The sequence below is a fragment of the Filicampus tigris genome, chromosome 4 (genome assembly GCF_054856515.1).
Source record: "Filicampus tigris isolate MCC_2025a chromosome 4, RoL_Ftig_1.0, whole genome shotgun sequence".
Classification (NCBI taxonomy): domain Eukaryota; kingdom Metazoa; phylum Chordata; class Actinopteri; order Syngnathiformes; family Syngnathidae; genus Filicampus; species Filicampus tigris.
In genome coordinates this window covers 25586644-25614564 of record NC_141220.1, presented here as the reverse complement: position 1 = coordinate 25614564, position 27921 = coordinate 25586644, and the positions used below count along the sequence as shown (strand labels likewise).

General features: G+C 44.5%; 1 protein-coding gene across 2 annotated transcripts; it reads left to right on the top strand.

Moving 5' to 3' along the window:
- The first annotated feature begins 783 nt into the window (after positions 1 to 783).
- On the top strand, positions 784 to 27556 carry tubgcp6 (tubulin gamma complex component 6). 2 transcript variants are annotated; one of them, XM_086028796.1, is made up of 26 exons: positions 784 to 1088; positions 2868 to 3681; positions 4563 to 4726; positions 5479 to 5692; positions 6986 to 7144; positions 8963 to 9084; positions 9232 to 9295; positions 9389 to 9498; positions 9585 to 9676; positions 12116 to 12255; positions 15040 to 15189; positions 16437 to 16518; positions 16986 to 17074; positions 17975 to 18090; positions 18579 to 18717; positions 18790 to 18861; positions 19659 to 21135; positions 21482 to 21559; positions 21675 to 21800; positions 22524 to 22692; positions 23418 to 23559; positions 24686 to 24880; positions 25736 to 25868; positions 26508 to 26721; positions 26998 to 27191; positions 27283 to 27556. In XM_086028796.1, the coding sequence occupies exons 2-26, from the start codon at positions 2890 to 2892 to the stop codon at positions 27372 to 27374; spliced, it is 5325 nt and encodes a 1774-aa protein (XP_085884922.1). In that variant the 5' UTR covers positions 784 to 1088; positions 2868 to 2889; the 3' UTR covers positions 27375 to 27556. The 2 variants fall into 2 exon arrangements, with proteins under 2 accessions (XP_085884922.1, XP_085884921.1); XM_086028795.1 differs by having other exon boundaries at positions 17939 to 18090.
- Positions 27557 to 27921: the final 365 nt, after the last annotated feature.

Below are 27921 nucleotides of genomic sequence, written 5' to 3'. Positions count from 1 at the left end.
CAACTTGTTCCTACTATGATGAATAATATATAAATGCATGTCCTGAAGCTTGCATTTTAATCAAATTTCATGTGTTTTCCTTAATACAAGTCTTTCATGTTGCTTAGTATGGACTAAATTGTTATGGTTCCTTTTTTTTTCAGGATTTTGATTGTTTTATAGTGACAAGCTGTAAAACGGTTGGCATGCGTAGTAAGAAGTAGTAATAGAATTAAGAATGGCTTGCAGGTCACATACTGCCCACTTTTTTTTTCTTTTCCTTTTTTTGATTAAAAAAATCCGTTACTCTAATTCAATCTTCAATTCAAAACTCAAATTGAGTTCTCGTAAATAAAAGCATTATAAAATTGTAAAACGTATAACAACTTTTAATAATGAAATTATTATTATTACTATTATTTTAGAAATAACAAAACATGTTAATTACAAATTATTTTGTCATTAAAATTGTACAATTTAATCTTTTCGAATGGCCTGTCCAAATGTCCTTTTTTAATATATACATCTAATGTTGCTCTTGAGCCCAAAGGTACGTAGTCCCAGACATTACATGGAAGAAAAATGGTCAATGCGCACGAAATAATTTGTTTTTAAATATTTCGTTTTTAAACGTTTCAACGGAGTTTGGGAATTTACTATTTTTGTGTCTTCACTTGAATGCATCATTACCTAACCGGGATATACGACTGACAGAACTGACCAATCAGTGTGGTCCATACAAGGAATCAGCCAATAAACGCTGGCATGTCTTTTTGTTGACCAATCACATTCAAGAAGGTTGCCTCTTTCTCTTCGTACAGTCTTGCTGAGAAGGATGATGAATTACAGTCTATACATTAGCTATACACAATAAATACACACGCACACGTAATTTCCTTTTTATACTCAACAACCAGAAAACAAGTAATAAAAGATCGTTTTGGCACTGAGGAAGAGGACTGCTACCAGGTTCGGAATGTGACGCTTGTGAACTCAACAGCAGGATAGCTAATGCATCGACGAGTGATGCTAATAACAACTGTTAGCATGTGCTAGAGGAATATCGACCCTGCCTGCAGAATGAGACGACAACAGTCTACATTTTGAGGGTAACCAAATTATATCGCATATATCTCATTCACTCGGAAAGTATGTTTATTTATCTGTTGATAACCATATTTTGAAATCGGCTACTATAGCTAACGATAGCTACAGCTAGCTCGTAGCCAGTGCATCCGGAAAGTTATGTCAGTGAAGCCCTATTGTGATGTGAAATTGATGGGGTTTTTTTTCTTTGTTTTGCCTTCCCCCCCCCCCCCCTTCAAAATTAAACCACGCACAACCATAATGACAACGAGAAGATTGTTGCAACAGTGAAGTATGGCGGTGGCATCAATGCATCGTGTTGGGATGTTTTGCAGTGGTAGGAAGTGGAGGACAGGTCACTTAAATGCAACGTCAATGCAATGACCACCCAAATAAAAACCACCCGCAGAGCATTCTTGATCTCAGACTGGGGCAACGACACTCGTAGCAAACCGCCAAGTTAGCAATCCTGTGGATTCAGGATAAGTCTGAATGTCCTTATGTGGCCCAGCTGAAGCCAAGAGTTGAACGTGATCGTGAACATCTCCGGAGACATCCCATAAATGGCTGTGCAGTGTGCACTCACACTGATGGAGCTTGTGCTTAAAAAAAAGAAATGGGTGGAAAACTGCCTTGAGGAAAGTGTGCCAAGCTTGTGTCATCATGTGATAGCTGCCAAAGGTGCATCATAAAGTATTGAACAAAGGCTGCGCATACTTGATTTAGTGTTTTATTGGCAAAAAACAAAAACAAAAAAAAACGACTTTCCTCTCGTTATTATGCGGTGTTGTGTGAAGAATTTTGTGTAATGAAATTTACAATTCCAGCATACTTGCACTGTCAAACTAGTCAGTGGAGACTTCAATCAAACACGCTTCATGCATTGGAAATGACATCCCTACTTTTGACTAATTGGATGCACCACTGTAGTCCTCCTGATTTATACTTTGTGCTGCTTTCTATTCTTAGTTAACTGATGGTAAAATAAATAAACAAATACAATAAAAAAAAGTAAAATACATTATATGACAAAAGCTATTTCAAGGTATGACTTAGCAAGTAATTCAAATGAATTGAGATTTTGATTTTGCCTTCTCACGATCACAAGGACATTAATCGAAGTAAAACGATTAGTATACCAAACGGTGCGGTGTTTGAAAATTCCTGCATTGTGAAAGCATCCTGAATGCACCGTCTGACCTCCCCGAGCTTGCTTTCAACTGTTTAATGACGGCCTACTTGGCGTTTACTGTAAAACTAAACGCATAACAAAAAGAATTACATGTTGAATATTTAAATACAAGACTTGTATTTGGAAACATGGACAATGCTAATGCTAGCAGTCAACGGGAAATTCTACTGATGGGCTAATAGAAAATTAGCATTGAGTTTGCGGGAGTGATATTTCTTCAAATGACAAATTCACACACAAACGCTAGATTAACGCCTACGGACATATAATATAGCAATGCTCACACAGGCATATATTCTTCCTAAACTATGATAAACAAATTATAATGAAGTTCAATTGCGATTTTCTTCTTAGCTTTTTATTTGAATGTGTGTCACACTGCCCCTCAGAGGACAAGGCAGGAACAGCAGGTATTTTTATTTAGGTTATTGAAGTTATATTCAAAGTAGAATTGTATTAGTTGAATAAGTATCAAGTATTGAAATCAATGAATCATAGTGTTGACATGATTTCGGTATCAGCCAAAACGATCGTGATGATTCTTCTTCTCAGGGCATTTTACACAGAGCGTAAAACAACTTGGTCTGTCGTCATCTTTCCGTTCATCCAGAGCTGGAGGAGGGAGTGCCGCCATGTACGCGAGCCCTCAACACCCCATCAAGTCCGGCCGCAGCAGCAGCAGCAGCAGCAGCTCCAGCATCACAGAGCTGCTGGCCGCCCTGTGCGACAGCAGCCTGGCCGGGGTGTCGTGGAAGCGTCGGGCCCTGGGAGGCGTCTCGAGGGACGGCTTCCGCAAAGCTCTCAAGAAGCGAGTCTACGGCGCCCTGCTGTCCAAGCTTTTCCCGGATGGCGCCAAAGCGCCCGCCGCCTCGGGGCCCGGCCCCCCCCCGAGGAACAGGGTCCTGATGATATGTTTTGACCTGAGAGTCGCGGGCTGCCGGGAGGAGGCCGAGAGGCTGGAGGAGCTGCTGGAGAAGCTTCCCGCGGGGTCCGCCTCCGGCCTGAGCGAGGTGGACTCCGCCCTGGAGCTCCTGGTGCACCTGGCCGGCTCCTCGGCCCCGCCGCCGCCCTGCTTCAGTCGGGACTACATGAGGCGGGAGAGGCCCGTGCTGCGGAGGCCCGCGGCGTGGCCTTACCAGAGCGAGGAGCTGCAGAGGCTGGAGGCTCGCGCCTGGGGGCTGGTGTGCGGGGAGGAGTGGGCGTCGGCGGAGCGCTCGTGCGGAACCCGGAGGTTGATGGAAGCTCGGCCGGGTGCGGGCTTGCTGGCTCTCGGGACTAAAACGGACGCGGAGGAGCGATTTGAGAAGGAGACCAGGCTGACTTTGTTTGGAGCCTTGCAGCACACTCGAACCTCAGACCTGGACATCAGACTGGACCTTCCTCCTGTGCCCGGCAACGTCGACGTAACTGGGCTCGCCATCAGGGTAGCGTTTTTTTGTATTTTGTGCTTGTAAATTACTTGAATAATTCAATCACCCCCAAAAATTGAATTCTAATGTGACTGCAGTCGTTCCTCGCTATATTGCGGTCCCCTTACTGTGGATTTAAAAAAAAAAAAAAAAAAGTTTTTTTTTTTTGTTTTGTTTTTTTGATGAATTCTACATTAGAGTACAACTGTACGTCTCCAGCTTACCTGTGCTAGTTCGAACCAAATTTAATCCGTAACAGGTGGTTTAGATAGAGGGAGGTTGGAAACAGCCGCTGTTTCCAAATATACTTGCCGTATATTTATATACCGTATATATTGCCGTGTATATATATATATATTTATATATATATTTATATTTATATTCATATTTATATTTATAAAATACAGTATAAAGAAGCACCTTCTTAGCACAACTGATAGCTTCGACGACACCAAAATTACAAATTACCAAAATTACAGCCTGGAAATGTCGACTGTAGAATTCTACGTCGTTCAACAGACTAGACCGGACCTAACTTCCAAAGGCACACGCGTAAATACTTGATCGCTCCTTCGTGGATGTCAGTGTTTATTTTACACTTGTTTATTCGGCACAGACATTGTTTGAATAGTTGACATAACAGTCAGCTAACCCACAAAAATGAAACCGACACCACATTTACAACCTTCCAAATTGATTTTCCTTCGTCAAAAGTTTTTGGTGGGTTTCATTCATTTTGAGATGAAAATCAAGTGTTGTACTTTTTTTTTTTTGGAGGTTGTTTCCACAAGTAGTTGTTGTGCAGTTACGTCTTATTTTCAGCGGAATGGACCAAATGGTCCTAAGATCCCGCACGGCAAATACGGCGTCAAAACGCATTGTGCTGATTGGCGCAGGTTCCGCCGTGTTTGGATCAGTCTGACGACGAAGGCTTCCAGTCCGCCTCCAACCTGACGCCGGACTCTCAGTCGGAGCCCAGCCCCGTTCCGGAGATGGATGTGTGGGAGGCCCTGCGGACGTTCGAGCCCGGCGTGCGCTGCTGCTGGGAGTCTGTCGGCTGGTGAGGCTTGCGTCGCTCTCGTTACGGTACACCCCTCGCGCCTTTGCCCGGGGTTCTCATCATCCTTCCAAATTTTGCCGGTAAAAATGCCACGCATTATATTTCCCCGCCAACTCTGTCTTTGAAAAAATACTTTAACCTAAAGCACTTGAAGGAGAACGTGATCATTCTAAGAATTCGGCCCCCAGATGGTGATTGGCATTGATTTTCATGCGCTGTTTTTGTTTGCAAGCAGTACATAAAACAAGAAATCCCGCTCAAGGTCCTCATGATCAAAAATGTCAGCCTCCCCAATTTGAAAAGATTCTAGATGAATATTTGTGTTTACTTCAGTACATTGGTGCCTTGAGATACAGTACGTGTGCCGGACGTCCGAGTTTATCAAAACACAAATCTTGCTCGTTGTTTTTTTTTCTCTTTTTTCCCCTCCATTGACTTGATTTGAGATACGAGCGCTGCATAGTGGCAACGAACTCCGCAACAAGTATCAGTTTGGCATATAGTGAAAATTTTTTTTTCAGAATTAGAGAGTTTCAGCTGTTTCATGTCACTCTAAAAGTTGACTGTCAAACTAAACATCAAACAAAGAGAGAATTGACCGTTGTGTATGGATGCGCCCGCTAGCTTAACGCTAACACATACCCCTGACATGGCTCAAAACTTAACTCATATTCGCATTTCAAAAAACAAACAAAAAAAAAAAACACCCGGCACAAGATCCAATCATTGATCCAATGCGCGTGTGTGACTAGGCCGCCCGGCAGGAGAGAGTCCCTGTACCTGAGCGAGAGCGGCAGAGAGGCCTTCGACCAGCTCTACCGCCTGTGGGAGGGCGAGATGAGGGTGGTCAGCGGCAGCGTGCCCTCCCCGCTCCTCCCGCTGCCCGTCGACTCTCAGGGCGAGCTCGTGGGCGACCTCCTGAACGTGCTGATCGGCGTGGCGTCCACCACCTTTCCTCTCAACCAGGTACAAGCCTCCCGCGCTTCATGTTAGCATCTAAATGCGGCGCCGTGGAGGTTGTGGTTGCGAGTCGCCCGGGGACGTTTGCCTTTATTTTTACAGATGATAATTGACTTAGCTCTTAGCGAATGGTGGAAAACACGTCTTTGGGATCATATCTCCCGTGGACAAAATATGCTCATGAATGTCAAATAGGGATGTCACAATATCGGCGATATTAAAATTGCCATGAGATATTGTCGTCGTCGCGTCACGATATTAGCAGCAAATCTGTTCAACAGGCCAAGCTGTTTTCCATTTGTGCAGTTGCAGCACCCTCTGGTGGTTATTTTTTTTTAGTGCAGTTTAATTTGAGGCAATTTTTTTTTGCCACCTATAATGGCTGGATAGATGTTTAAGACCCACGCTAATTGCCAGATAAAAGGGAACATAACACATTTGAGTTCTTCCACAAATTGAGCCGATTCACAATGCGTGCGCGCATTAGCAAGTAAGTGCCTCGATATTAAGTGTTCGGTCATTGTAGGTCATCTATTTTTTTGTGATTGCTATTATGTAAAAACACGGAATATTGTGAGGTTTTTTTTTTTTTTATACCATATCGTGAGCTTTTAATATATTGGCAACCTCCCCACAATACCGTGCTACTGATCATATCGCGATATGATCGTATCGTGACATCGCTGATGTCAAACCAAGATTCACCCTAGACCTAAAAGAAGCATCTTATTTTGGAAAATCCCATTTTGTGTCTCCATTTCTCCTCTTTACGGTCTTGAATTCACACTTGTATTGTACAGTTACTCCCAAGAACAGCGGACGCACCAACGTATAAAATATCTCATTAAAAATTCAACTCGTTACAGGGAGAAAAAAATTCAATCGCCGGGGAGCCTTTCATATTTTGTTTCTGTTGTTGCTTCCCCATAAAGATTTTATATACCTCCAGAAGACGAGAGTTTCTTTTTACAGTGTCTTCTGTCTTGTGGAGCGACAACATGTAGGCAAGCTGCGCTCGACGCCGTCACGTAATCTCGGGCTCGTTGTTGTGCTGTGCAAAATTGCATTGCGCCATATTGTGCCTCCCACAAGAGTGCCGGCCAGCAGCTCCTCATAAAAAAAAAAAATCCATAAGAAGGACAACAAACGCCAAAGAGTCGCTCTCATATATTAATAAAGCACGAGTCGCAATGGACGCGACACTCTGTGAAATGTGATAGCGTTCATACAGACGGTTTATTAAATGTTATTAGTCTGAACCGGCTTCTGCTTTTGTTGTTGGCGGATCGTCTTCCCAAGAGTGTTCAGTTCGACGTGCGCCCCGGCGTGTGCGTGTCGGGAGCCTCTCCGGAAAGCGTGTCTCGTCTTTTGGGCGAGCTGGCCCAGTACGGCACCTACTACCTGAGGCTCAGCCGCTTCTCGCAGCAGAGCCCTGAGAAGAAGGGCTTGGTCTTCCAGGTGCGTACGCCTCACCGCCATCAACTCATTTGGACGTTTTTTGCCGGCAGGGTTTTTGTCTAGTTTTGGGGTGTCAACCAGCTGCCAACACTATTTATTTTTTTTTTTTTTTTTTGAGACCCTGTTAGGGCTGTGCAATTAATCAAAATTCAATTACAATTATTGCACTGCACGATTTCAAAATTGGCATAATCGTAAAAAATCGATTATCAATATGCATTTATATCCAACGCAAGGAAATCATACTTGAATTTATACATTTGCACCTTTTTTATTTTATAATCACTGATTTGACAAATTTAATTTACAGAGCTTACATAGTGTTTAAAAAAAAAATGTGTCTTTATATTTTTTAACATTTAAACATTTTCTTGTTTTGTACCCCCCAAAAAAATCAATGATCGTTTGAATAATCGTGATTTCACTCATCACCAAAATAATCGTGATTAATATTTTTTTCATAATCGAGCAGCCCTAGCCCCTGCCACTTTGCCTAGTTTATTCCGCAGTCAAAACGGAAAGAATAAGACGGCAAACACTAAAACGGCAAAGTTGAGGGCAGTCTCACACTTTTAATCATTTCTCGCGTTTAAATCGACTCAAATTTGCGTAAGACTCCGCCGGCCCCAGACAGGGCACGTCATGTAATTGTCAACAAGATTGTTGGAGTAAGATTTAATTGAAGCTGAAGTTGTGGGAAAACAAGATTTTTAATTAACTACATTCCGCCATGATAAATTGATACAAATGGAACAATTTGAGCGTCCTGAAAAATGTCAATGAAGTGCCATTCATGATTAGTAATCAAGGATTACAGACATGTCTTTAAATGTGCATCGTCAGGCGCCTGTATTGAAATATGCAAATTGAACGTTGCACCTTGTCAGTACCTTTTTTTTTGTCGGTGGTGTTTTGACATCTTTCAACCAAACTGAGTTGTGACGTACTTGAAATGTGTTTTCCCAACCAGATGTAAGACAAAAATCTTTTTTAAATATGGACAAAATACATGCATACGTGCAAAACACCTGCTCAGAATAGAACTCATTTTTGATAATACATTTTTCAATGCATGTCTAAAAGATCCACTATCCTAACGCTACAACAAAGTGTTTGAAGCAAACAAAATAACATACTGTCATTTCGCTTTTTTTTTTTTTTTTTTTTCCCCCAAAAATCAACTCACTCAAAATGTTGATATTTTTGAGGTACTCTGTCCTGCATATCATTCCAGATCCGCAAAAAAAACCAAAAAAACATCTCAGGCCTACTTACGTTGTAATAATACCGAGTCTAAGCACAACTAAGACATGTCTGCCATCTAGTGGTGAATGGTGATAGTACAACTTCAAACTACATTCGACCCCTGCGTATTTGCAGTTTGGCACCCACGGAAAAGGGGTCACTCTGAGTCTGAGTGTGGTGCGCGGGCTGCTAGTTGCCCTCCCTGGCTTAGTGGTAAGGAAAAGTTAAAAAAGGATTTCATGAATATATATGTTGCACATGAAGGTTAAATAAAAATTGTATGGAAGTGAATGTTTGAAAACAAACAGGGCTTTAAATGCTCCAAAAAAAAAAAAACATGCAAAAATTAAAGTGGGAATGCTAACCTATGAAAAACAACCGTTAGGCAATAAATATAAAACAATAAAAAAAAAATAAAAAAAACATTAATAAGTACAGTGCCATCTTGTGCTGCTTGCACAAAGTCGTTGATTGCGCGCCATTATAAACCGCAAACGTCGGGATAGTTTTGAACCGAAGACCGTCACGTGTCATACAAGAGTGTTTGTGTGTGTGTGTGTGTGTGTGTCCAAGGCGTTCACGGGAGGTCTGAGGAAGTACTTGCATTACTACCGGGCGTGCGTTCTCAGCACGCCTCCCAGACTCAGCCTGCTGACCGTTGGTTTCCTCTTCCGCAAAGTCGGCCAACAGCTCAGGTGAAGTCCTTTTTTTTTTTTTTTTTAATGTATTATTTTTTTTAAAAAAGATATGACCGAGATCTCCTTTTAATTTTCCAGCCTTTAGCAATTAGACTAAATGAGAGAGGGCTCTGATATGAATGAGCCGCTCCGCTTTCATCTCAGGTATCTGTCAGAACTGTGCCGCGTGGACGCGCCTCCGGGTGGCGACCGGGCCGCCTTCCCTGTGGTAAATGTTCTTTTCATCCGCGAGCGCAGCGCGCGCTGCTGGGCCCTCGCGTCCGCTTTGGCGAGGCTCAAAGCGGCTCGCCGTTGCTTTCAGGGCGTGAAGCTGCTCTCCCACCTGTACAACGAAGCCCAGAACAACTGCAGCAACGAGAACTACCCGGTGTTGCTCTCCCTCCTCAAGAGCAGCTGTGAGCCGTACACCAGGTCGGCAGTTCACGCCGAAAAAAACAAAAAACAAAATAAACAACCTCCGTGTGCTTATCAGGACCGTGTGTTCTCTCTTTTATCAGGTTCGTGTCCGATTGGGTGTACAGCGGCGTCTTCCGGGACGTTTATGGCGAGTTCATGATCCAAGTCAATGAAGAGTACCTGGGATTCAGAGGTATTTTTATTTTAAGAGTTGTTGAAGATTTAAAGAAGACGCAAGATGCATTTCTTTTTTTTTTTCTTTTTTTTTTTTTTTTTTTTTACATTTAAAACACTTCCCAAGTCGAATTCCAGCGAACTACCCGCTTATTCGCGGTTCAGCAATCAAGTAATTGCTGCTTATCGGAAGCTAACGCTGTAGCTAATGCTGTAGCTAACGCTAATCCGCGCATCCGCCAAAACTCAGTGCAGCTCTGCTTACTGCTTACTTTTGCCTTTGACGTGAGAGCAGGCATGCCACACCTTTGTAGGATATTTGTATTTCAGACAGTGAGGTCTGGCGGCTAAATTCTTTAACGAGGGAAATCAACCCAAACTTATTTTTTTTCAAGAATATGTTCTATGCCGGCCCACTAGTTGATACAAGGCATTAATATTGCTTTTGTCGAATATAAATTGAGCAGCAAAATCCATCCGTTTTAATCCACCGGTTTTTAGCCATCTCAGGGGGCGGCCATTTTGTCACTTCTATCAACTGAAAATGACATCACCACTGCTCAGCTAACGACCAATCACGGCTGAGCTTCAGAAAAGAGGTGAGCCGTGATTGGTCGTTACTTGAGCCATGGGTAGTTGCGTTGTCATTTTCAGTCGACAGGAGTGACAAAATGGCCGCCCCCAGAGATGGCTAAAATCGGGTGGATTGACTCTTATTCCACAAACGCAATATTTATCAGAATGCCTCGTTTCAACTAGTGGACCTGCATAAAAAATCTTCTTGAAAAAAATTTGTTTGGATTGACTTTTGCTTTAAAGTGGCTCTGGATGTTCGGGTGAAGCCACGGGCGGAGAAATTCCGTGTGGAGGTATTACGTAAACCAACCCCACTGATCCTGTTTTCACAGGCACTCCGCGGGCCCGAGTCAATTTCCCATTCTACGAGAATTGTGTGCCCTTTAATATGCAAAAGATGCATACTTTCTTTTTTTTTTTCTTTTTTTTTTTTTAAATGTGTATTTTACAAAAACAAAGGAAATAAGTTGTTCATTTTTGGAGGTCATACGGCTGCTGTTGCCCTTTCATATTATCCGGTTAATCAATTACTTGAAGACTAATCTATTACCAAAATAATGGAGAACAAAAGGCTCTCGGTGACACACACACACACTCTCATTAATTACCCACTTTCATTTTATTTGAAAGCCGCGTCTCAAACGGAGATATCCTAGGAGATGTATTCTCCTGCGGAAGAAGAATGCTTTCATTATGTTTCTTTTATTGCCCTACTGGATTTGTCCTTGTGCCCGTGAAGGATTGCTTCAAGTTATTGGACAGTAATCAGCAGTAAGCAGAAGCAAAAACCCAGACGTGTTTTGTTGGTCATTTCTGCTCTCACAACAATTTTCTTCATTTTTATTTATTTATTTATTTTTTTTAAGTCTGTGCTGCGCTCGTCTGTTTCACTGTGGACTACTACAAACGCAGCTTACGTCTTACAAAATGAGCGTCGAATGACACGTCGCATTTTAAGTCTGAAATGATCCCAAACTTTGGAAATTTCCTTTTCGGCTTTTTAGTAACGGAACGATTAGTTACGCAATGAATCGTTTGAGCGTGACGCCGTGCTGTGTTTAAAGGATACATCGGCAGCTATGCTGTGTTTCCCGGAGAGCTCAATGCAGCTCGGCTTACCTTGCGCGTTCATCCATATTATCCTTTGTGACTGTCGCATCAAATAGGCCGAAAATAACTGACTTGGTTATTTGATTTTTCCACTTGATAGGTCGGCCAACTATTTCTATACGGTCCATAATATGCCCCCCCCCCCCCCTTTAAGGCGCTTGGATTTGACCCTGAAGGTCGTTTGCCTACTGTGTCATTACCGACTATGAAGTGCAGCATTCCTTAATTGTATAGGAGGAATTCCGTTCATCTTGATTTTCTTTTTTAGTTCGAGTACAAAGGTGACATTTCCGGCTCGCTGCAACTATTGCCTTTGAACAGTAATCCATAAAAGTGGCCGCACGCATGCTACTCACTGTTGCCTGGCCAAGTGTCGTTTGTCACGCAGCGCTCCCAATTCAAGGTCGCGCCACGGCGGCCGCTTTGTCTGGCTAAGAGGTTAATTTGCTCGTCGGCTCCACCTCATCAACTCTGCGCACTTGAACCCCATCCCGCCCCCCCCCCCCCGTGCGAACTGCGCTCTCGCTTGTCTGGAGGGCGCCCTGGCGAGTTGTCTTGGGGGAGCGGTCAGCGATGGACTCGAGTTCCCTTTGGCTGTAAAACGCTCCACAAGTCCGGCGCATGTTTAGCTCAGGAGCGACTGAGCTAAACCGTTTCCAAGCGGGACAAATATTAGTACGAGTAATGCAAAAAAAAAAAAAAAAAAGGAGAAAAAAAAAACGGTTAGGCCACCTCGATTCACCGTATGTGTAATTTTTTTTTCTTCCTGCAGACAAGCACTTCTGGGTCCAAGGATACACTTTGATCTCGAAAGACGTGGAGGAGTGTGTGCCCGTCTTCCTGAGGCACATCGCCAACGACGTGTACGTCTGCGGCAAGACCATCAACCTCCTGAAAATATGCTGCCCTCAGGTTGGCGTCATTCTGCTCCCCGTCTTCTATCGGTGGGAATCTATGGGCGCCTCACGATTCCATCCCATTTTGAGGCTCGCGATTACATTCATTTCCGATTCAGGGGCTTACGATTCGAGTCCGATTCCGACGCATCACTACATTGGCGTACATTTTATAGTCCATGTAAAACACTGGTACCTTTTTTTTTTTTTTTTTTTAAACAAAAAAAAAAACTCAAGGAAGAGCCAGGATTTATATTTTACACGTTGACTTGGCTCCGCCATTTTGTCACGTATTAGCTTAGCTTAGCACTGACGTCTGACGTACAAACACACGTAATCGCTTTTGCATGCTTTTAGTTTTTTTTATTTAAACTCTTAAGTATTGATAATTAATACCTACGAATCGATTCAGAATCTTTTTAATACGCCGAACGACGCATCGCAAAAACGATTATCGTTCCCACCTCCATTGTCTTCCAATGTACATTTTGTCTCTAATTAATTTGATAACTAAATTCGTTTTTCATATCATCACATTTTCCCTCTTTGCCCTCACCTCGCATGGGGGGAAAAAAGCAAAACGTAATGTTTGAGCGGCTCACGGAGCGGAATTTTGCAGGCCTGTAATTTTTTAACTTACCCCATCAAATTGCAAAATATGACCTCCACTGTATTTTTATGACATCAAGCATAAAAACATCATCAGCCTTGACTTAACCCGACCATATTTCTACCCTTTGTTATATTTCAAAGCCTGTTGCATTATTTCTGCTGTTCACGTCGCTGTCATCCATTTAGAAGAAAGAAAAAAAAAAAAAAAAAAAGCCGCCGCCTGCAAGGGACGACAAATCAATATTGAGACAGAACAGGGACACTCACTGTCTCTTTCAAATCCTTATCAATACACTAACATCCCTGTGATGATGCATCGTCTGGACGTGCTGAGACTTGAGTGTGACGGATTGCAGCACACACTGCTCTGCTTTTTGTCCCCGGCCACTTTTTCCATGTTGACTCCAGATGCGCACCATCATGTGGCTCGCTCAATCAGCGACCATAACATTCGGTACGCCTGCACAGTCTAACGAGCTCCTTTACAAGAAATGTTTTAACTCGTTCACCGCAAGGCATTTTCTGACCGTCTTTTACGCTAACGTTTGAAAAAATATATAAATCAATTCCTGGGATTGAATGGCCGGACGGTGAAAAGACGAGTAAATCCGTCGATGGCATGGAATAAGTTAATAAAAAAAATTGTTTTTTTTAAAGATTTTTAATGATATGTCATGTTTAAACGACACCCAGATGGGTATTTATTCCTTTGCTTTTGTGGTTGTAGTTTAAAGTGAAAATATGCACTACAATATGTTGCCTTGTACTTACGATAACCCGAGCTGGGCATTCCGCCTATGTGACGGACCGGTTCACCTATCCGCTTATGACGGACGCCCATTTTCTTAGCCGATTGACGGGAAACTTAAAAAAATAGTCAGACTAAGCAAAGTCGGAAGCCCTTTTTTTTTCCACAAAATGGCGGATAAAAGGATAGCGGAAGGGTACCCCAGCGATAAGCGGATGGCTAATTTTTAGTAAAATGAAACACACAAAGCGATGTCTCAATCAGAAACTGTGAGTCAACTCCCCCAAACACAACTAGTTGCTTCTATTTGTGTCCCTCAACAGCGCAACCTTCAGGTGGCTTCCTGATTGGTCTTCATTTCACGTCACAATTTCGTATCGGAAACGTTTAACATTTCGGAGATTCTGAATCGACCATTTCCAGAGCAGATTTGTTTGTGAAAATCCCACTTAACACACCCAACACCGCAGGATAATCGTCTGCGGGCGACAAATGACAAATTCGTCGGCATTATTGTACGGTGATTGAGACTAATTTTGCCACGAATAGTAAAAGTCCACCCCCACCTAAAAAGGTTTGTAATTGTCTCTAGATTTCTCAAGATGGCGACAAGATTTAATGAAGCTCACTTTAACATCCTTCCTTGCCCCAAGATGGCACCAAAACATTATTTTTGTATTTGACTTTGGCTTTTGCCTTGCTTTTTGTTTTTTTTGTGAAACCATAACTTTGCCATAGGATAGTCTGCTAGCTTAACCCTTTAAGCAACGGCTATTTGAACACAAATGGTACAGATGTACACAGACTTAAAAAATGCTCACAGGCATTTAATCATTCTATCACAATGACATATTTATTTGTCATTTCGCAGAGCGTGTGAAAATGTCTGGTACTGAATGAGTTAAGGCATATATTCGTGCATCCTCTGTTTTAAAATGACGACTATCACCTCGATTTACTAAGTCAGGTGAGAAATGAGTGTTGGGAATGCCGGTATCATACTGCCCCCTGGTGGCCAAAAACAAGCATACCAGAAGGCACATAATGTGGACCCCGAATAGCTAATGGCACTTCTATTCACCTATTTAAATGGTGAAAGGTGATTTTAAATGGGACTGTTTTCACTTACTTACGGAACAAATGAAACTTGTAGCCAAAGCTATCAGCGTATTACAATCAGCTCTCAGTATGATGCGGTGCAGTTGTGTACGGTTGCAAACGCCGACCGTGGCGCAGTTAACGGAGCCAAATGAAATTGCTTTCACCCGCTCGCATTCACATTGCCCTGCGACGTGACAGTGAATGTTATTAAAATTAAATCCCTCAGTGAGGGATTATAGAATCAAACAATATGTGGCATTAAAAAAAAAAAAAAAAAAAAAAAAGGAACTAATGCAATATGCGGTGTATAATAAGGCGTCTGTTCCCGTGCGCCCGCAGCACTACATCTGCTTGTCCGAGCTTCCCGTGCCGCGCATCGCCGTCACCTTCTCCCTGCAGGAGGTGGAGGGCATCGAGAGGGACTGCGCCATGTACCGCGGCCGCATGGAGAGGATCGCCAAGCACAGCGCCGTCAGCCGGGAGGTGCAGGTATTCGGCGCGCAAACGTTCCAACATTCGCAAGTGGCGCTCGCGGGTACTTTAGTGAGCCCTCGGGGAAACTCCGGACATGATGTCACATTGACGTCATCTTTCTGTGTGACTTTGAAGGCAGATTTCTCACGTACATCTGGCCCACTTCCCGGATTACATTTGATATAGGAAATCAACCCAAACACTTTTTTTTTTTTTCAAGAATATGTTCTATGCAAGCCCACTAGTTGAAACGGGGCATTCTGATAAATATTGCGTTTGTGGAATAAGTGTTAATCCACTCATTTTTAGCCATCTCTGGGGGCGGCCATTTTGTCACTTCTGTCGACTGAAAATGACATCACAACTGCTGAGAGCTCAGGGAATGAAGTTTGTGGAATATGAGTCAAAGGGGAAGTCAACGCAAACATTTTTTTTTTCAAGAATATGTTCTATGCAAGCCCACTAGTTGAAACAGGGCATTCTGATGAATGTTTGTGGAATAAGAGTTAATCCACCCGTTTTCAGCCATCTCTGGGGGCGGTCATTTTGTCGACTGAAAATGACATCACAACTGCTCAGGGCTCAGGTAAGAACCAATCACGGCTCAGCTTTAGAAAACAGGTCAGCTGAGATTGGTTGTTACCTGAGCCCTGAGTAATTGCGATGTCATTTTCAGTCGACATAAGTGACAAAATGGCCGCCGCCTGAGATGGCTAAAAACGAGCCGATTAACTCTTATTCCACAAACGCGAAACTAATCAGAATGCCGTGTTTCAACTAGTGGGCCTGCTGGGAACATATTCTTGAAAAAAATATGTTTGGGTTGACTTCCGCTTTAAGCAGCAAAATGCACCCCTTTTTAGCCATCTCAGGGGCGGCCATTTTGCCATTTTCTGTCGACTGAATATGACATCACAACTGCTCAGGCAACGACCAATCACGGTTCAGCTTTAGAAAACAGGTCAGCCGTGATTGGTTGCGACCTGAGCCCTGAGTAATTGCGATTTTCAGTCGACATAAGTGACAAAATGGCCGCCGCCTGAGATGTCTAAAACCGAGCGGATTAACTCTTATCTCACAAACGCGAAATTAATTAATTAATTAAACTAGTGGGCCTGCATAGAACATATCCTTGAAAAAAAAAAATATATGTTTGGGTTGACTCCCTTCTTTAAAGTTCCACTCGGCTTCCATATTTTGTTGACTTTGACCCTGTCAAACGCATGTTGTCGAAGCGCGATTGCTGTTTTTTATCGTCGCAGGCCCAGCGAGCGGAGGAGGCGCGCCAGGATCTGATCAATCAGGTCAGAGCGTCGGCAGCCAAAACCCTGGAGAGCATTCGCGGTTCGTCTTTCACACACACACACACACACACACAGCATGTCTAATATGTTTTGATATGCAGCCTCATCCTCTCTTGCCCCCGTTGACAGTACCTCAATCCAGCTAGCTCCCGTTCCGTGTCGCGAAGCCACGTTAGCCACGTCGACTTGCGACTTTAAGTGTGCGAGGCCAATCGCACGCCGCAATCTTTTTGACTAAGGCTTCCGGCGCTCAATTCGAATCACCTCGCGCACTTTTATTTTTTTTTATTATTTTTTTTTTTTGGGGCGGGAATCAAACTCCCCACGTCATTTAAGCACCTTGAAAAGATGCCAGGCAAAGTCGGCCGGCCCCGGTTCCCTTTTGACGCGCCTCGGCGCCATCATGTTTGTTTGAGGCAGATGGCGATGCCTTTTGATGTGCTGCCTTGCGGGGGCCCTCGCGCCCAGGCCCAAGCGGCTCACGGCGCTCTCCTTCATCTCCCGCAGGGCGCCAGGTGTCCCAGCGTCTGGCGGAGGAGGCCAGGAAAAGGGAGCGCTTCCAGGAGATGAAGCAGCACCTGCAACAGGAGCAGGAGGTATCTTTTCGGGAAAAGGATGAACATTGGCGATAATAATGATCGTTATTATAATTATAGTAATTCAAGCGGGGGCGTCCAAAAAAAAAAAAAAAAAAAAAAGAAGAGGAGGGCCACTCGGAATGTTATGGAACATGATCAAACCGATCCAGTTGCTGGAGGTAAAAATGTTTTTGGGGGGGGGGGGGGGGGGGAGGGGGGGGGGGGAGAGAGAAAAAAAAAGTCAAAATCTCAGCTTGCTTTTGCTGTTGACAAACCGAAAGTTGTTAGCATTAGTGCGGTTTAAAGAAAAAAAAAAAAGGGAAAATAAAGAAATTGCGCAATGTCTTGAGGCAAATTGCTTTACATTGTGCAAAATTTAAAAAAAAAAAAAAGTGACAAATTTTCATTTACTTTTCATTATATCAAAAAAAAATAATACGGTTATATCCTGTAATGATAAACTTTTTTTTTTTTTTTTTTTTCATTTTTATTTTCAAAGAATTATGCTGTGTTTTGGCCTGTACTTTGGACACTCCTGGTTTGAACTTTTGAATCAACCCAAAACGGTGGTCCCAAAACAGTCTCATTTCAAACTCACCTTCCAACATGAACCCTTAAAAATACAAGCTCCTAGAGTGCATGCGCCACATCCAGAGAAAAGTTATTAGTTTCACAAATAACATAGGCTAGCTTCTTGGCTTTGTCTAACGTCAATATTCTTTCTTGAGACCAGTTCCTTTTTTTAGTTGGGGCTTTTGGCCACAAAAAAAAAACAACAACAAAAAAAAACACGAATAGCTGAATTTTTCAGTGTATTTCGGATCCCCCAAAAAATGAAATTGTCAGACAATATTTCCGGTAATGTTATTGCATGCACACAAGACGTCTCACTGTACGATGCGCGACTTACTGCCGCAGTGGCGCAGCGTGGCCAAGAAGAAGCAAGAGGAAGACGACTTCAGTTTTGCCAGAGAGCTGAGGGACCGGGAGAAGAGACTTCAGGCGCTCGAGGAGCAACTGGAGCAGAGGGCCAGGTCTGACTGCTTATCGATCGCTGATTGGATCACTCCTGGTTTGCGTTCGCAAATGTCACGCAATCACTTTTTGTGTGGAGCCCTTCCATGCACACTGGTCGCCTGCTATTTCAAAGTCGCTTTCGCCTGTATTAATTAATCCAAATTTAAAAAAATATTGGTAACCCTTTCACACGTTAATTATGATTTATCGTTATCATTTGAAATATAAATATATTTTTTTAGATGAATTAATACGGGCGAAAGCCACTTTTAAATAGCCGCCCACTGTAGTGAGCACTTTGCACGAAAAGGGGTAAAAAATGTCTTCATACGCTCCGATTCCACCCTGCTCTAAAAATCTCTTTTAACCCTAGCCAAGGTCGAAATGGTTTTTTAACCTCCATAAATTCCTGTTCGTTCTCGTTGGAAAAATCGAAAATGTGAAATGGTGTTGCCCGGATTTCGCAACCCTTTCCTCTTCATGTGCACGCGACTCGCAACTACAGGAAGGAGCTGATGGCCCAGTACGGCCGCCTGTCCGAAGAGGCGGCCAGAAAGGAGCGGCGGGCCTTGTGGAGGGCGCAGAGAACCAGGTTGGACGAGGCTCGGGCTCGCTTCTTCGCCGATGACCGGCGGGAGTTGCAGGTGTGTTGCTCGCGCGCGAGGCCGGTAAATGAGGACGCCTTAGCGAGCGGATGTCGCGTGACTGCTTCCCAGGCCGTCTTGGAGAAGTGTCCGTTGGGCCAGGGGGGACCTCCAGCGTCACCACCTCGGCACCTGCCACCGCAGGTATGACGTCGTGGCCCGTCTTTGTCCATATTGCGCGCCTTAAAAACGGAAGTCAACCCCCCCCCCCCCCAATTTTTTTTTTTTCCCCTCAATATGTTCTATGCGGGCCCACTAGTTGAAACAAGGCAATAGGATTCATATGAATTATAAGATAAGCGGCAAATTGTACCCGTTTTTAGTCATCTCGGGGCGGGGGGGGGCGGCCATTTTGTCACTTCTGTCGACTGAAAGTGAAAGCTACGCTCTAAAAACGGTTGTGTTCAAGATAACCCAATTCTGGGTAAAAAATGGACCGATTCACCAGTTGGGTCAATAAAACCTAATCCTAAACTCAAGTTTAAAAAAAAAAAAATGGCAGTTTTGCGCAAAACAACCTCAAAAAATTGGGCCGTTTTGTTCAAAACAAAGCAAGAAAGTGGGTCAAATTGACCCAAATTAGTGAATCGGTCCATTTTTGACCCAAAATTGGGTTAGTTTTTAGAATGTACAATCAGCAAAATTGTATAAAATAAAATCATGAACTATTCCACTCTGTGATGTGAACCGTGTACACACTTTCACTTTTTGAGTTGAACTGCTGAAATAAAACAAGTTTCTCACAATATACACATTCATGCGATATGTATTAGGCATGTATTGAAATCTTCATTTCTTAATATAAATATTTAAAAAAAAAATAGCCCCTAAAAGAAGTCTGGCACTCTGCTGAAAAAGGATCACTTTGAAGCCGCATATAAGAAAAACATGAGTTGACATTCATTGAAACACCAAAAATCAAATACATTTCATCTTTGCAGGAAATTCCCTCAGCGCAGTTAGCGGAACCCAAACCGGAGAAGCCTGAAGAGAGGGAAGAGTCTCACACTGTGGCCTCTGCCGCCTTCATCTCTGGCGACTTCCTCCCCGACTCGCCCAACCTCGGCGGCAGCAAGCAGGGCGAGACGGCGGCGTCCGTCCCCGAGGCGTGTCCCACGGCGCGGCTGATCGATTACGACTTCAGCGCCCCCTTCAGTCCGCTCCGGGGAATCGCCGGGCGGCGATCCCCGGCCCGGCCGCCGCCGCCGCCTGCTTGCGGCTCCGCCGTGCTGCGGCCTGAGGTGATGCACGAGCATCCGTCCTTCTCCGTTGGGGAGAACCTCCCCGCCGCCGCCGCCGCCGCCGCCGCCAGCCCCTTTGGCCACGTTTCCAAATCCAGCTTCGCCCGGGAGGAGCCTCCAAATGTATCCCGAGCGAACGGGCCGCCTTCTCGGGGTGCGGCGCTGCTGGGCCGAGGCGACGCTTCTGTCCTTGTGGCGCAAGACGGCGGCGCGGCGGTCAAAGACGAAGATGCTGCTGGTGCTTTGGCGCCGGATAAAGTCGCCGCGCTGTCTAATCGCAGTAGGCGCCGTTCTTTAGATGTGCCGCCGAACCTGAACTCGCCGCGTCCCTCAGATTCGCACATGGAGATCGGCCGGCACGCCCACGGCCACGCCTCCGACGCCCACATCAAAGTGGGAGGGAACGTTTCCGAGTTCTCCTCCCCGCTCCCGGTCCGAAACGTCCACGGCCACGCCTCCGACGCCAACATCAAAGTGGGAGGGAACGTTTCGGAGTTCTCACCCCCGCTCCCGGTCCGAAACATCCACGGCCACGCCTCCGATGCCAACATCAAAGTGGGAGGGAACATTTCGGAGTTCTCCTCCCCGCTCCCGGTCCGAAACGTCCACGGCCACGCCTCCGACGCCAACATCAAAGTGGGAGGGAACGTTTCAGAGTTCTCCTCCCCGCTCCCGATCCGAAACGTCCACGGCCACGCCTCCGACGCCAACATCAAAGTGGGTGGGAACGTTTCGGAGTTCTCCTCCCCGCTACCGGTCCGAAACGTCCACGGCCACGCCTCCGACGCCCACATCAAAGTGGGAGGCGACGTTTCGGATTTCTCCCCCCCGCCGCCCGTGCCCAGCCTCCACGGCCACGCCTCCGACGCCAACATCAAAGTGGGCGGCTTTGTCTCCAACGTGTCCCAAGCCAGACCCCGATGGAGTAAGCACGGCCACGCCTCCGACTCCGCCCTTCAGGTCGGCTGCGTGGTGTCCGGCTCGGCGCCGGCCTCGACGCCGTTGCCCGGAAACGGCCAAGGCCACGTCTCGGACTCCAGTTTGGGCGCCGGCTGCGTTGTCACCCGGAGCGACCCGCTTCCGTCCCCGCTGCCGGGCAGTCAATACGGACACTCCTCTGATTCTGCTCTGGGGGTGGGCTGCGTGGTGTTGGGCGCCGCGCCGGGAGGCCAACATGGTAGGGCTGCTCGATTATGGGGGAGGGAAATTACGATTATTTTGGTCATAATTGAAATCATGATTACGCAAACGATCATTTTTTTGTTTTGGTACAAAACAAGAAAATGTTTCAACGTCAAATATATAAAGACAAATTCATTTCTTTGAAACACTATAATTATGTAAGCAAAATTCATCAAATTAGTATAAAACAACAACAACAAAAAGTAAATGTATGTTTTCCTTGTGTCAACAAACATAGTGCGTCGGATAGAAATGCATATTAAGAATCTCTTTTTACGATTGTGCCAATTTTGTAATCGCGGGGTGTCGTAATCGTCATTGAATTTCGATTCTTTGCACAGCCCTCCAACACGGTAACCCGTCGCCGGGAGACGCGTTTGAGGCGGAGGGGAAAGCGGATCGCAACGGGGATGCCACAGGTATTGAAATGAAACCATCATTTGGCTTTTTACAACCAGTCGCTCTGGCCAGCAAGCCGACGCGATCCAAAGTCAAAAGATTGATGGAGCGCTAATCGTGTTCTACTGTCGACAGCCGCGGCGTCAGACGCGCACGGCCAGCAGGTGGGGAGCGCCGGAGAGAAGTCCGAGCAAGAATATCTCCTGGCCTTGTCCGCGCAGTACCAGGTGGAGCGCTACGAGGACTGCTCCGACCTCATGGGTCCGTCACGAGCGAGCTTGCGAAGAAAGCTTTACAATCGTGTTTGAAGCCTCACTATCGTTTGCGACTTGGAAGTACTTTTTCAAACAAACGCCTCACTGCAAACTAGAGATAGACCGAGATGTTTTTTTTTGTTTTTTTTCCAGACCCACACCGATTATGAGTAGTCAATGAGGCCGATCGCCGATATTTGGAGCCGATATTCATTTTCAGTCAAAAGGAAAATATTGGCATCAAATTCGAAAGAAAAATTGATTCTTAACTTTGTTGCAACGTCTTTAAGCATGTTTAGTGAACAATGTTTCAGGTTTGCGTAATGTCGATTTTTTTTTTTTTTTTTTTTTAAGAATTTTTTGACAATATGCATCTCTTATAAAATTCTGACAAAAAGTTCAGGGAGCAGCCGGACTTGTCAGCATGTCTTAAAAATGATAAATGAAAACGTAAAGAATAGCTCCATGTAGTTTTCTACAGTAAATGAAAATTCTTGAAAAATGACAGAAATGTTAAACCTTCACATATCTTTCTTTTGATTCCCACAGTTTTGAATTGATTGATTATCGGCCCGCAGAGTTTTGAAAAAAAAAAAAAAAAAAAGGCCGAGGCCAAATATCGGCGGCGATAATCGGATAATCGGTCTATCCCTACTGGAAACTCGATGATGTTTGGCGGGAGGATCCATTTGGCCCTTGCTGATTGCTACTTGTCATCTTTTTGTCGCAGCGTCGCCCCCCGAGTGTCAGCTGCTCAAGCAGGTCACCCGGGGCCCCTGGCGCCCCCCCGGCGAGCCGGCCCCGCGCCACGCCGCCGGCGCCACGTCGGTGCGGCTCAGCGAGATGGTCTCCCTGCCGGTTCTGATCAAACACTCGGTCACCGCCCCGCTCATCACGCAGTGAGTAGCAAAAAACGATAATTGCCTACAGATGCTATATGATGGAGGCAAAGTGCTACTTTCCTAAATGAAGCTCCTCAATTCACTTCAGTGTAGTTTCTTGACACCCAGATGCCGCGAGATGGCAGCAAAGCACTGTATCGTGTCTAAATGAAGCTCCTTAACTCACTCTCACGCCAAGGTGCCACAAGTCGGGCAAAGCATTACTTTTGTCCAAATAAAGCTCCTCAACTCGGTTCAACATAGTTTCTTGGCACCAAGATGCCACCACGGGGCAGCAAAGCACTACCTTTGTCTAAATAAAGCTCCTCAACTGGTTTTAACATTGTTCCTTGAAAACCAAATGTCATAAGACGGCAGAAAAGTACTGTTTTTTTTTTTGTTTTTTTTCTTCATTGTTTTTATTTGTTACCATCCGCTTGGTAAAATAATTTATTTGATATTTAATTCATATGACTGAGCAACCACATTCATTCCTATGTCCATGAGTTCCATTTTGCTGTTCCCTCTTTGATATTGCTGCTTTTCTAAAAAAAAAAAAAAAAAAAAAAATAGTGGGTTTATTTCACTGGGTTCGAGGGTTCGATTCCCGGCCAACGCAGTTGCTTTTTTTTTTTTTTTTTTTTTTTTTTATTTCTCTTCTCTTCTCTTCTTTTCTTTCCTGCTGCTGTCAAGAGTGTTTGATTGTCATTTTCATTTGTGTCCTTGCTCTTCTCCGCCTGCAGCGTGTCGCTGGTGAACAAAGCGGTGGTGGACTACTTCTTTGTGGAGTTGGGAGTGGAGCGACACTTTGAGGCGCTGCGCCACTTCCTGCTGATGGACGACGGCGAGTTTGCGCAGTCGCTCAGCGATCGGCTCTTTGAAAAGGTCAGGCCCGCTCGAGCTTTTCCTTTACGGGCGCGGACGAGCTCGCGTGGGACAATGAGCTGCCACATGTCGCAGATGGAATGGCCGCCGCGCCGCGATACAGCTGCATGCATTTTTTTTTTTTCCGTTTACTTGCATTTTGATGAATGGATAAAAATCACGTTAAGTAGTCCCGCTTATTCCAATTTTTGCTCATATTTTTGATGTCATTTATATTGCTGGGTTTTTTTTGGCAGGATTGTGCAGAAATTGTGTGTGACAGTTAAAATGTAAAAAATAAAATAAAAGGAGAGAGCCGGTGAAATGCCATTAGACAAGACAATAATGTTGTTAATGGAAATCATGATATGGAAAAAAGGGACAATTGTCAAGAATGAAGAGCAAAATATTACAAGAAAAAGCCAGTTTTTACAAAAGTCAATCAAAATCATACTACTACAAAAATGCTGCAAAACAAGAGTAAAATTGTAATTTGGAAGCCAAAAAGCATAGATTTTATTATAAAATTGAACAATATCGCAAAACGGGATTTTTTTTTTAATGTTACAAGAGAAAAAGCCATCGTATGAGCGAGAAAAGAAATTCAAATGAAATGTTTATTATGAGCAAAATGTAAGGAGGAAAAAATGCAGGAAAAAACACTACAGGGAATTCTATATTACAAGTAAATACTTGCAATATGATGAGGGAAAACATGGTGGCAGTTATTTTCTGAGCAAAGCTGATTTTAGGGCGGGGAAATTTGTTTAAAAGAAAAAAATTCAATTCATGGAAAATTCACCCAATGCCAGGGACGTTTTTTTCATGCCTTTTATGAATCCGGACCTTCAATGCCATTATTTCTCATTTTGGATTTTCCTTTCACATTTTAGGGTAAAAGAGGCTCTGAAAATGGCTGGCGCCGAATGAGTTCAAACAATCCAACATTTCCGACAATAAAGGGAAAAATGCTGCAAAAATAAAAAGAGTAAAAAAGTACTCGCCACTTGAAGAACAAAATGGCGGCCTTCCGAAAACCCTTTTGTGCGTTCAACATGTTTAAAGTGCTGTCGAATAAACGGCGGTGTGTGTGTGTGTGTGTGTGTGTGTGTGTGTGTGTGTGTGCGTGCGCGTGTGGTCCTCCCAGCTGGGCAGCGGGCAGACGCCCGGCGAGCTGCTCACCCCGCTGGTGCTCAACTCCATCCTCAGCAAGGCGCTGCAGTACAGCCTGCACGGCGACACGCCGCTGGCCGCCAACTTCACCTTCGCGCTGCGCTACCTGCCCGACACCTTCCACCCGCACGCCCCCGACTCCCTCAACTGCCTGGAGCTGCGCTACAAGGTGACGTAGGATACAATTCAATGCTCGACGCAAAACGGTAAACCCTTCGAGAAATGACCATTGAATGAAAATGGTACAGCATCACTTGTACACAACAATACTCGCCGGCATATATTCTTTATCCTCTGCCCCGAATGGCGGATATTGTTGCTGTTAAGTTGCAACCGTCTTGGTCGTGTTTCACCATTAACTCATTCACTGCCATTGACGTGTTTATTTGTCTTTTCTCACTCCAGCCATTCGATCCCACGAATTTGTTGATATTTTTTTCCCCCAAAATTTTCAAACGTTAGGGTCAAAGAGGGTCTGAAAATGTCTGGCAGTGAATGAAAACAAAAATGTTCCATTTTCTCAGTGTGAAATATAAAAGTCACAATAAAACTAATAGAAGTTACCAAAATAAGTGTTATGAGAGAAAATATATATCATAAGAAAGTTTACATTTTATGAGACTGACGTCCAATGGCAAAAAAAGCAGCATTTGAGAAGAAAATTGCTCACTAGTTGCACTAAAAACTTTTTTTTTTCTGCTTATGAACACAAACAATGCAGCATCACATGCAGACAGACAACATCCAACAACACCGCAAAAAAATTACTATTACTACTGCTTAGTTGTGACGGTCTAGTGGTGCGCCATGAAATCTCGTATTATATTGGACTGTAATCCTGTATACTGCCCCCTGATGGCCAGAAATTTAAATCCACCCATTTTCCGAACCGCTTATCTCAAAATTAAAATGCGAAAACTCTTTTTAAGTTCTTCCCATTGTATTAAATGGTTATTTTTTTGCGTGTTTTATAAAAGTACAATCCTGTGGTGTGCTATGTTCCCTTGCGCGTGTGCGCCCCCAGGTGGCCTGGCCGCTCAACATCGTCATCACCGACAGCTGCATGAACAAGTACAACCGGCTGTTCTCCTTCCAGCTGCAGCTCAAGCACATGGTGTGGAGCCTGCGCGACGTCTGGTTCCACCTCAAGAGGACGGGTGAGCGCACCGTTGCATTCTGGGAAAAATTTCCCCCCCCCCCCCCCTCCACTTTGTATTCACAGAGACCATTAGCCTGCCGTTTTTCCCTCCCTTTCGCGCTGGCGCGGCCATCTCCATCCGCCGCTATTGATTAGTGCGACGGCGCTCGGACCGCTTAGCAGCCGTATAGAAAATAGCGTCGCGCTGGATATTGATTGTTATCACTCAGAATGCCGCGGGAGGGGGGGGGGGGCATGTGGATGGCCATGTTTGAAAGGATCAAACGCAGCGCAAACGTGTAAGAAAACGCCATTAAGATTGATTTCGGCCCCACCGGAAAATAATCATCGGGAAATGTCAGACGCCATCAGAGGCCGAATGAAATGTCACCACGCTTTTTTTTTTTTTTTCTTTTAAGGACTCGGAAGTAAACATGAAACGTTTGAATTTAACGTATTTTCCAAATGGGGGGAAATTGCAATACAGGGGGAGTTGGTTGTGCATGCCAATTACGTTCAAACTCGTCTTAAATGCCTCCGATGGACCCTGATGAAGTTCAGCTGTTCGGACGGGTGTGTCGACTTTTTATAAGCGGCGTATTGGGTAGCGATGACGATGATAATAATAATAGCGTGTGGTCCACTGTGTGCGTGTCAGCGGTGGTGAAAGGCGCGGGCCGCTCGGTGCAGTTCCGCCAGCTGCAGCTGTACCGGCACGAGATGCAGCACTTTGTCAAGGTCATCCAAGGTTACATCGCCAACCAGATCCTGCAGGTGTCGTGGAGCGAGTTCACCACCAAGATGGCCGCCGCCTGCGACCTGGACGCCATCCACCGCACGCACGCCGATTACCTCAACAGGGCCATTTTCAGGTCGGTCGACTTTCTTTCGATACAGCGTCGAGGGGGCGGAGCCTGCCAAGATGAAGGCAAATCTGCAGGGAATAGGGAAAAAAAAAAAAAGTGTTGTAATTGCCTACATATTCCACAAGATGGCGTCAAAGCACAATAAGCACAAAGTTCAGTGGGCTTTGAAGCAAGAAATCATGATACACAAATATGTCATTATTGTAAGTTTTTATGATGAAAAAAAATTTTAAAAGTGTATTTATTTCATTTTTAAAATTTTTTTAAAAAATTGGTTCCCAGGGCTCTACTGACCGAGAAGGCCGCTCCGGTGATGAACATCATCCACAGCATCTTCAGCCTCATCCTCAAGTTCCGCGCGCAGCTGATAGCACTTCCCTGGGCCAGCCAGCAGGGGGAGGCGGTGCACCCCAGCTTCATCGCCATGCAGCAGTCATACAACACCTTCAAGTACTACTCGCACTTCCTCTTCAAAGGTGAGCCCCGTGTCCGCGTCGTCCGTGCTCGGCGTCAGGGAGCCATCGGCTGACCTTTGTTGTTGTTGTTGTCGTCGTCGTCGTCGTTCAGTGGTGACCAAGCTGGTGAACAGAGGCTACCAGCCTCATTTGGAAGACTTCCTCCTGCGCATCAACTTCAACAACTACTACAAAGACTCTTGACCGTCTTTACGGCAACGATGGCCACGGCGGTGTACATGTGCTGACAGTACATGTATGGATTGATTTTAACTGATGTCATTGAGATGCCGCGGACAACGTCACGTGTCTGATCATGGTTTCGAGCATTTGCCCGCATAAATCACTGTATTTGTACAAATAATAATAAAGTACAGTAATAGAGATTTGTGTTAAAGACTCCATACTTCAATTCATTGTTGTATCTGACGTAAAAGGTCAAGGTTGAAAAATGTCATTTGTTCTTATTTGTTTTGGTTATAAGCACAGGAAATAAACATGAAAAAATTAGCCTAACTGTTAATTGGCAAAATATTACTGATTAGGTGCTTTATATTTAAATGGTTTACATGATTTTTTTTTTCCTGATTAAAAGGTTTATTTCATGTTAATATTTTTCATTATTGTTAAAAGTTATGTTTATTTAAAGTACTTCGTTATTGAAGAATTAATTTGAATGTAATTTTCATCAACAAATTTGTGCTAAGTTGACATTTACACAAGTTTATGTATTCATACTTTGTTTAGATCA

Bases quoted from the DNA above. Each gene is read 5' to 3' on its own strand.
- tubgcp6 (XM_086028795.1), top strand. From the start codon at position 2,890: ATGTACGCGAGCCCTCAACACCCCATCAAGTCCGGCCGCAGCAGCAGC. The intron at 9,085-9,231 runs GTGAAGTCCTTT...CTTTCATCTCAG, and splicing joins AAAGTCGGCCAACAGCTCAG to GTATCTGTCAGAACTGTGCC. The intron at 27,192-27,282 runs GTGAGCCCCGTG...GTCGTCGTTCAG, and splicing joins CTCGCACTTCCTCTTCAAAG to TGGTGACCAAGCTGGTGAAC.